This window comes from Leptopilina heterotoma, unplaced genomic scaffold, assembly GCF_015476425.1.
Source record: "Leptopilina heterotoma isolate Lh14 unplaced genomic scaffold, ASM1547642v1 Lhet_1355, whole genome shotgun sequence".
NCBI lineage: Eukaryota > Metazoa > Arthropoda > Insecta > Hymenoptera > Figitidae > Leptopilina > Leptopilina heterotoma.
Window position 1 is genome coordinate 4734 of NW_025110856.1, and position 10089 is coordinate 14822.

Consider the following 10089-nt stretch of genomic DNA (forward strand, 5'->3'; position numbering starts at 1 on the left):
GAGGGCAAGGGTGAGAGTTGAGGAAGTTTTTTTGGGGTTTTCTAGATTGGGAGGGGAATAATGCAAGGGTGTCCGTTGAGTCCAATTCTCCTTAGTTTGTTGATCACGGATTTAAAGGAGAAATTGAGTGAAAGGGGGAAGGGGGGGGTGGTTTTGGGAAAGGAGAGAATTTATTCGATGGCTTACCCTGACGACATAGTGTTGACGACAGAATGTGAAAGTGGAATGAAATTGCTGTTGAGAGAGTTAGAAAAGTATGTGAGGGAAAAAGATATGTGGCTGAATGTTGAGAAAATAAAAATTATTAAATTTAGAAATAGAAGGTGTAGGGAGGAAAAGGTGTGGGCGTTGAATGGAAAGAATGTAGAGAAAGTGGATGAATTTTGTTATTTGGGTTTTTGGTTTAAATCGAATGGAAGTCATGAGCTGCATGTGAGTAGAAGATTGGAAAAAACGGGTAAGATTTTGGACAATGTGTAAGGAATTGGAAAGAGAATGTTTAAAGATGATTGGAAAAAGAGAGTATGGTTGTCTGATGTGATAGTATGGTCGGTAATGTGTTATGGTGTTGAAATATGTGGGTGGAAGGGAAGGAAGAATTTAAAAAATTTAAAAATGTATTCTATAATAAAATATAAATATATAACAATATTAAAATAATTTTTAGTTTACTAACAAGGACAAGAAAATGTACTACGTTTGAATAATCAAATTTTAAGGACAGTTTTTGGAACGTACTGCATAGTTTGGGGACAAGTGACATTATGTTAAATATTTTCGGTTGCTTTTCTTTGCAAGAATTGAAAAGCTTCTAAAAGCAGACTACTGATTTTTAACTGCTTTGTATAATTAATTTACTAGACATAAATAGCATTAGATTATTAAAAAATAGGTAACCAGTTGGGAAATGATATATTTATTTAGAACATTAGTGTATATATAGCCGAAGATTGTACTCAATGAGGACATACTTAGGTATGAATGTTATAGTTTAAAGACTTTAAAGTCATTAGTTCTATTATATAGGTAGTTTTTCATTATTTTTGTTGATACGATTGCGTATAGGCAAGGATTGTATTTGATGGAGACAATATTGCGTATTAAAAATATAGATGGTAGAGTTTAACGTTACATTTTCTATTATTATTACTTAAATAAGAAGCTTAATGAGGTTCTTATTACAGTAGTATTTAGCAAAAATTTAAAAATATATTCTATAATTAAATATAAATAAATAACAATATTAAAATAATTTTTAGTTTTCTAACAAGGACAGGAAAATGTACTACGTTTAGAAAATCAAATTTTATACAGCAATAGATTAAACACTTTAAGGACAGTTTTTGGAACGTACTGCATAGTTTGGGGACAAGTGACCTTATGTTAAATAATTTCGGTTCCTTTTCTTTGCAAGAATTGATAAGCTTCTATAAACAGATTACTGTTTTTTAAATTCTTTGTATATTTAATTTACTAGACATAAATAGCATTAGATTATTAAAAAATATGTAACCAGTTGGGAAATGATATATTTATTTAGAACATTAGTGTATATATAGCCGAAGATTGTACTCCATGATTACATAGTTATGTATGAAAGGTATAGTTTAAAGACCTTAAAGTCATTAGATTTATTATAAAGTTATTATTTTCATTATTGTAGTTAAGATGATTGCGTATAGGCAAGGATTGTATTTGATGGAGACAATATTGCGTATAAAAAATATAGATTGTAGAGTTTCACGTTACATTTTCAATTACTATTACTTACTTTAGAAGTTTAATGAGGTTTTTACTACAGTAATATTTAGCAAAAATTTAAAAATATATTCTATAATTAAATATAAATAAATAACAATATTAAAATAATTTTTAGTTTTCTAGCAAGGACAGAAAAATGTACTACGTTTGAAAAATCAAATTTTATACAGCAATAGATTAAACACTTTAAGGACAGTTTTTGGAACGTACTGCATAGTTTGGGGACAAGTGACCTTATGTTAAATAATTTCGGTTCCTTTTCTTTGCAAGAATTGAAAAGCTTCTAAAAGCAGATTACTGCTTTTTAACTTCTTTGTATAATTAATTTACTAGACATAAACAGCATTAGATTATTAAAAAATATGTAACCAGTTGGGAAATGATATATTTATTTAGAACATTAGTGTGTATATAGCCGAAGATTGTACTCAATGAGGACATACTTAGGGATGAATGTTATAGTTTAAAGACTTTAAAGTCATTAGTTCTATTATAAAGTTAGTGTTTTTATTATTGTAGTTGATATGATTGCGTATAGGCAAGGATTGTATTTGACGGAGACAATATTGCTTATAAAAAATATAGATTGTAGAGTTTTACGTTACATTTTCAATTACTATTACTTACTTTAGAAGTTTAATGAGGTTTATATTACAGTAATATTTAGCAAAAATTTAAAAATATATTCTATAATTAAACATAAATGTATAAGAATATTAGAATAATTTTTAGTTTTTTAACAAGGAAAGGAAAATTTTATACAGCAATAGATTAAACACTTTAAGGACAGTTTTTGGAACGTACTGCATAGTTTGGGGACAAGTGACCTAATGTTAAATAATTTCGGTTCCTTTTCTTTGCAAGAATTGAAAAGCTTCTAAAAGCAGATTACTGCTTTTTAACTTCTTTGTATAATTAATTTACTAGACATAAAGAGCATTAGATTATTAAAAAATATGTAACCAGTTGGTAAATGATATATTTATTTAGAATATTAGTGTGTATATAGCCGAAGATTGTACTCAATGAGGACATACTTAGGTATGAATGTAATAGTTTGAAGACTTTAAAGTCATTAGTTCTATTATAAAGTTAGTGTTTTTATTATTGTAGTTGATATGATTGCGTATAGGCAAGGATTGTATTTGACGGAGACAATATTGCTTATAAAAAATATAGATTGTAGAGTTTTACTTTACATTTTCAATTACGTTTACTTACTTTAGAAGTTTAATGAGGTTTTTATTACAGTAATATTTAGCAAAAATTTAAAAATATATTCTATACTTAAACATAAATATATAACAATATTAAAATAATTTTTAGTTTTTTAACAAGGACAGGAAAATGTACTACGTTTGAAAAATCAATTTTATACAGCAATAGATTAAACACTTTAAGGACAGTTTTTGGAACGTACTGCATAGTTTGGGGACAAGTGACCTTATGTTAAATACTTTTAGTTCATTTTCTTTGCATAATTTCTTTGTATAATTAATTTACTAGACATAAATAGCATTAGATTATTAAAAAATATGTAACCAGTTGGGAAATGATATATTTATTTAGAATATTAGTGTGTATATAGCCGAAGATTGTACTCCATGAGGACAAACTTAGGTATAAAAGTTAAAGTTTAAAGACTTTAAAGTCATTAGTTCTATTATAAAGTTAGTGTTTTCATTATTGTAGTTGATATGATTGCGTATAGGCAAGGATTGTATTTGACGGAGACAATATTGCTTATAAAAAATATAGATTGTAGAGTTTCACGTTACATTTCCAATTACTATTACTTACTTTAGAAGTTTAATGAGGTTTTTATTACAGTAATATAATTTAAAGACTTTAAAGTCATTAGTTCTATTATAAAGTTAGTGTTTTTATTATTGTAGTTGATATGATTGCGTATAGGCAAGGATTGTATTTGACGGAGACAATATTGCTTATAAAAAATATAGATTGTAGAGTTTCACGTTACATTTTTAATTACTATTACTTACTTTAGAAGTTTAATGAGGTTTTTTTACAGTAATATAGTTTAAAGACTTTAAAGTCATTAGTTCTATTATAAGTTATTATTTTCATTATTGTTGTTGATCTGATTGCGTATACTCAAAGATTGTATTTGTTAGATACAATACTGCGTATTAAAAATATGGATGGTAGAGTTTAACGTTACATTTTTTATTATTATTACTCACATAAGAAGTTTAATGAGGTTTTTATTACAGTAGTATTTAGGAAAAATTTAAAAATGTATTCTAGAATTAAACATAAATAAATAACAATATATATTAGTGTGTATATTGCCGAAGATTGTACTCAATGAGGACATAGTTATGTATGAAAGGTATAGTTTAAAGACATTAATGTCATTTTTGCTATTAATTGGTGATTTTTTTATAGGTTTACTGGAGATATATTTATAACAATAGTAATGTGATAAAATTTAAAAATTCGATTGTATTAATTGCTCATTTATTATTAACATTTTCAAAGAATTAACAGGTTTGTAGCTAGAAAAAAATAATTACTACGTTTCGGGATTTAAAGTATATAGAGCAAATAATTGCGCATTGTAGATCATGTTATTCAGTGTAGAATTTTTTTATTGACTTTCAATGTGAAAATTCCTCACTGGATAACATAACTTTAAAGGTCAATTTTGGAACCCAATTCTATAGATTGGGGACTTAGGTTCTAATGTCAAAAATTTTCTATCTAAATCTTTCGTCGTAAATTAAATTCGTAAATTAAATTTTTTTCTTCAAAAATGGGATTTAAATTTTGTATGGGAGAGGAGAATAGGAGAAGACAAAAAGGTACAAGGCTGGTTTTTTGGAATATAGAGTGGTACAAAAATGAAAATGAGAGTTAATGGAGGACATTGAGAAAATGGAAGGTTATATTTTTGTTGGTGACGTGGGTGGAGTTTAGAGATTGGGAGAAAGTAAAAGTAAAGTTGCCAAAAGTATATTGGTGGAAAATACAGGGAGCAAGAAAAGAAGCGATGAAAGGCAGATGCGCGGGATTAATTATCACTCGGGTGAGATTGAGGATAAGGGAAGGGAAAAAAATGAAAGGAGTGGAAAAAAGAGGGAAGCATGGTGAGAACCATTAGGATGGAAAGGGAAGAACTGGATATTGTAGGAATTTACAGGAAAATAGAAGAAGAAGAATGTTGGGATACACTAGAGGAGTGGATGGACCGGGGGAAGAAAAAATTGGTTTTCAAAGGGAGTGGTTTAAATGCATGGACGGGGACGCTAGGGGGAGGCTAATGGAATGAATAAACAAATAAGTATGAATGGGAGTCATAAAACATAAAGAAGTGTACGGGGAAGGAAGGAAATAGTTAGGGATAATGGAGAGTGAATGTTGGGAAACATGCAATTTTAATATTAGGGGGGGGTGAGGAAGGAGAGTATACTTTCATGGGGAGGGGGGATACTTGCATTGACTATGTGCTGATGGATTAAAGGATGAGAAAGAGGTTGAGCGCGATGAAGGTTGGAATAGAACTAGGTTCAGAACATTTCCCGTTTATTGTCCACCTTAAAGGAAAAGTGGAAAGGAGAGAGGACGTGAGGAGAGAAAAGAAGGATAGAGTAGAAAAAATGGGCAAGTGGACGGTGGAAAATATGATTGAATTTAAAAAAGGATACAGGAAGAGTAAATAGAAAATCTTAAGGGGGCAGGGGTTAATTTAAGAGTGGAAAGTATGGTGCGAGCCGTACACAAGGAAGGAGGCAATGAAGAGAAACATCAAATTATGGAGAAAAGGGCATATTGACAGAAAGGAGTACTAGAGAGTGCAAGATGTGCACGAGAAGTTGAAAGCACGGAAAAAACAAAAGGAAAGGAGGAAATTTTTATGAGAGGTGGAAAACGCAGTGAGGGAAGGGAGGGAATGGGAAGTAATAAATAGAGAAAGGAAAAGAAAAGGAGTGGTTGTAGAGAGCATAAGTATGGGTTGATGGACTAAGTATTTTATAGAGCTCACTGGGGGGGTTGATAGGAGAGTGGTTGGAGGAAAAAGAATGGCGGTGGGTGATGGAGAGTGTAAGGAAATAAGCAGGGAGGCAGTAGACAATGCAATCGACAGGATGAAAAGAAACAAAGCTGCTGGTTTCGATAGGATGGAAGCGGAGAGTTTAAAGTATGGGGGTGTTAGTAATAAGGAAAGAGATGTAGGAAGTGATAAATAGGGTGAGGAGGGGACAAGGGTGGCTAAAGGGATGGAAAACGGGAGTGATTGTACCGTTGGTTAAGAAAGGGGAAGGGAAAACGGTAAAGGAATATAGAGGAATCACTCTAATGCCAGCTGGGTACAATCTCGACACAGAGACCTTGATGCGGAGGATGGAAGAAAGTGTAGACAAGGCTGGAGGGATACCATAAAGTCAGGCAGGGTTCCGTAAAGGGATGAGTACTATGGACCACATATATTCTTTGATTTTTTTGGTATGAATAGGTTTTTTTATAATCTTTTAATTTAGAAGTAAATATTAAATAAAAATTTTTTCCCTAAAAAACCAAAATTTTAAATTTTACTATTTGGAGGGGAAGGATACGAGATTTTTTTCTACAATTACATAAAGATTTGATAGTGGGCGTTGAACGTTTAGACACTGAAAAATTAGTTTTCTGCTTACGAATTTCGTATGAAAATTCGGCTGCAAATTGTAAAACAAATTGTCAAAAGAAATTTTGTGTGAATTTCCATACGAGTTTCCGTGCGAGAATTTAAAAAAACATTATATTAAGAAATCGGGTATAACGCATAATACGTTTTGAAACGCCAAACGAGTTTTACTAGTAATTTCATTTGAATTTGTTAGGATTATTGTACTAAGTTTGTAGCATTTCTGAACGAAATGCGTGAAAAATTTGTACGAATCATTTTTACTAAGGTTGACAATTTCATTTCTAATACTATTAGTACTTCTGCAATAATGTGTAATAATAATTTAGTAAAGCATGCTTGTATAAGTAATGAGTTTGGTATGAATAAATCGATTACGATAGTAATGCGTCAAGAATATAAAGATCTTTGTAATAAATTTACTATTAATTATAATAGTAATTAAAAAATTAGTTACTTCGTAACTAGAAAAGGAAAATTTATTTCGTTTAGAATTTCAGATTTAACACAGCAAAAGGTAGTATTCTTTTAGGATAGTATTAGATACGAATCATATTGTTTGAAGACTTTTGTTCTAGTTTTAAAGTGACTACGTACAATTTCAAAACGCGGAGTTAAACGTTTATAAAATCAGATTACCTACTTCTCATTTGGTTGGTACATATTTCAACTTGAGAAAGAAGCAAGATATATTAATAAGTTGTAGTATAACTAGTCAGGAATAAACTATTTATATCAGTGAAGGATTTTATATATGGTGAAAGATTCTACACAATGAAGACAAGATCAGGTAAGAAACGTATAGTTTGAAGAGTTGTAAGATATATTGACAGCAATATGTCTTGCTATGTGGATGTTATTTAAAATACAAACACTTAAATTAGGATTTTAACTTATATTTGCTAACATGAAATCAATCCAGCAACTAATATCAACATTCAGCCTAAATAAAAAGAGAAGATTAGATTTAATTAGAAACCATTTTTATTAAATCAAAATAAGTTTGTTTTTTTATAAAGTAGAAAAATATAACACTTTATGTCCTACTGTCCATCTACTACAAACTTGTAACAAACATACATACATAATAATTTATAAACGAAATAAAGTTTTTCGCAACATTTTTAAACACTTATTTTTTTTAAATAATAAAATAAATTTTTGTTTTAAAAAATAAAATCTGTAAATATTGCGACTTACTTTTAAAAGAACTTTAAATCAACTTTTTTGATATTTGAAGAATAATAAAACTTGAAATAATGAAAAATTAGAGCTGTGAAAAATTATTTGAATCGAATGGTTCGAAGTTTTTCGTCTAAAATATGTGTTGATAATTCAACATTCGAGTTAGTCCAATTTGAATGTCTAGTATTCGAAATTTGAACCGAACCAAGGTTTGTTCGGTTTTGGAGCCCTAAAATGTCGAACATCGAAAAACCGGCATTCGAGTTAGCTTAGTTTTTGACATTTGACATTTCAGCGCCTCAAAACCAAACAAAAGTCGATTCGAATTAAAATTTGCACAGCTATATGGAAAATAATGAATCAAAGTGAAGTGCTTTCTAATCATAAAAATTAAACTGATTTTCTCTTTCAGAAATGTTTTTCCTTTAATTATTCATTTACGATTTCAACATCGTAAATTGTGCAAGGTTCTGTTTTTTTATAAAGTAGAAAAATATAACAATTTATGTCTATCTACTACAATATTATGACAGACATACCTAAATATAAATTTATAAACGAAATAGAGTTTTCTGTAATTCTATAACAAAGGTATTTTTCTTAAATGAATTAAAAATATTCTTGTTTATTAAATAAACATTGAAGCCTGATAATATCACAGCTTATTTAAAAATATCTTTGAATGAGTTTTTTTGGTATTTGGAAACAAATAAAACTAAAAATGATGGGAAATATTAAAACAAAGTAAAATTCTTCTTAGTTATAAAAATTAAATTGATTTCCTCTTTCGGGAATCTTTCTTCCTCTGATTGTCAATCCAAGTTTTTAATTGTTGAGGAGCACGGTTTTTCAATACCTCGTTATTACTTATTAAATCTTGACAAGTATGAAGCGAAGGAAGTTTTGGCAAACTCTTTAGGGGCCCAAAAAAATTTGTTACTACATCCTGTTCTTCCGTACTCCACTTTGTTCTTTTAATTTTAGAAATCGATGATCCTGTAATCAAGAAACAAAAAATTATAAAACTGCACATGATATTTGCAATTGAATAATTTTACCACATTTACGTTAACTTTAACAAGTGGTAAGGTATGATTTAAGAAACTTTAAAATTGAAAAGATTACTTATGGAATATATATTTCTTAATAGATTTTTGAACAAAAATAATTTGCAATAGTATTATAAATTTTTTTTATAATTGAAGGGCTACATAAAATAAGGGGACGAACGCATGGTTGAAAGGGATAATATCAGTCAGGTAGCAGCGAGCGGCTCAAGGCTCGTCACTGCTACCTGACTGGTACTATCCCTTCCAAGCCTCGCGTTCGTCCCCTTATTCTATGTAGCCCTTCAATTCTCAGGAACAATAGAGAATCTACGTAATGTACTGCTCCGTGTGGCAGGGTGCACGTAGATTTCATCGAATAAAAAAGCTTTTGCCTTTATTTATAGCAGTTAGACCTTTAAAAGTATGTATATAGTAACTATGCTTTGAGATTACAAGAAAAACTAAGAGATAGATAATATAGGCTATAGTGTTTATTTTCTTTTTTATTATATTCTAACAGTTTTGGGATATTTATATTTTTTTGGGAAGTTCCTAACAATATTCAGTGACTGTTTGCAATTAGCATATTTATAGAAATAAGTAAATATATTAATAGATACAGTGTAATTACAACATAATATCCAACAAGTATTAAATATTAAAATAGATTTTCTTAGTAACTTTGAATTTCCCGATACTTTTATTAGTAAGGTAATATTTTAAGAAACTTTTAAATTGAATGAGATTACATTTGGAAAGTATAATTTCTACTGGCTTTTCAAACAAAAATAATTTGCAATTATATTTAAGAAATTTTTATTAATTTTTAAGAACAATAATGAATTTACGTAATGTACTGCTCCGCGTGGCAGGGTGCACGTAGATTTATTTTAATAAAAGCTTTTGTTCCTACTACTTCTTGTGTTTTAAATGCATATATTGGTGGATGTTCCTGCACATTCTCAACATTTAAATACTATTAAGAAATTGATATTAATTTATAAATTTAATAAATATACTTACTATAACAATTTTTGCTTTCCTCCTCGTCGCTGGTTTCAAGTTCAAAATCTGAATCGCTCCTTTCTTCGGCTATAACAGATTTTCCAACACGTAGTTCTGAAACTGAGCTATTAGCGCTGTTTTCATTTTCAATTGCAGCCTGTAAAAATTTCGATACCTCGGTTACGTCTTTGACGGCATTAGGTAGTCTGTATACATCTTTATGTATCTTTTCATCATGCCCCATGAAATTCGCCAAATCTTGCATCTCATTTTCATTGATTCCTAAAACTGCACTATAAGTTGCTAAGTGCTTTCGAAGAAATGTGCCGCGAAGTGTTTCCGGCATTGTCGCTCCACAATCTTCAGAGAATTTACGCATTAAAGCGCAAGCTCTTAAATATGGCTTCGAATGTTTCCTTCTCTGATAAATACCAAAAACGT

At 29.7% G+C, this 10089-nt stretch overlaps 1 protein-coding gene across 1 annotated transcript; it reads right to left on the reverse strand.

Moving 5' to 3' along the window:
- Positions 1–7688: 7688 nt before the first annotated feature.
- On the reverse strand, positions 7689–10088 carry LOC122497741. Its single transcript, XM_043605009.1, has 2 exons — positions 9667–10088; positions 7689–8590 (listed from the first exon to the last, which is right to left on the reverse strand). The coding sequence occupies exons 1-2, from the start codon at positions 10025–10027 to the stop codon at positions 8364–8366; spliced, it is 588 nt and encodes a 195-aa protein (XP_043460944.1). The 5' UTR covers positions 10028–10088; the 3' UTR covers positions 7689–8363.
- Between the last annotated feature and the right edge of the window lies 1 nt (position 10089).

Coding starts and splice junctions, on each gene's coding strand:
- LOC122497741 (XM_043605009.1), bottom strand. CDS start 10,027: ATGCGTAAATTCTCTGAAGATTGTGGAGCGACAATGCCGGAAACACTT. Junction 8,591..9,666: donor GGAAAGCAAAAATTGTTATA/GTAAGTATATTT, acceptor TCTTGATTACAG/GATCATCGATTTCTAAAATT.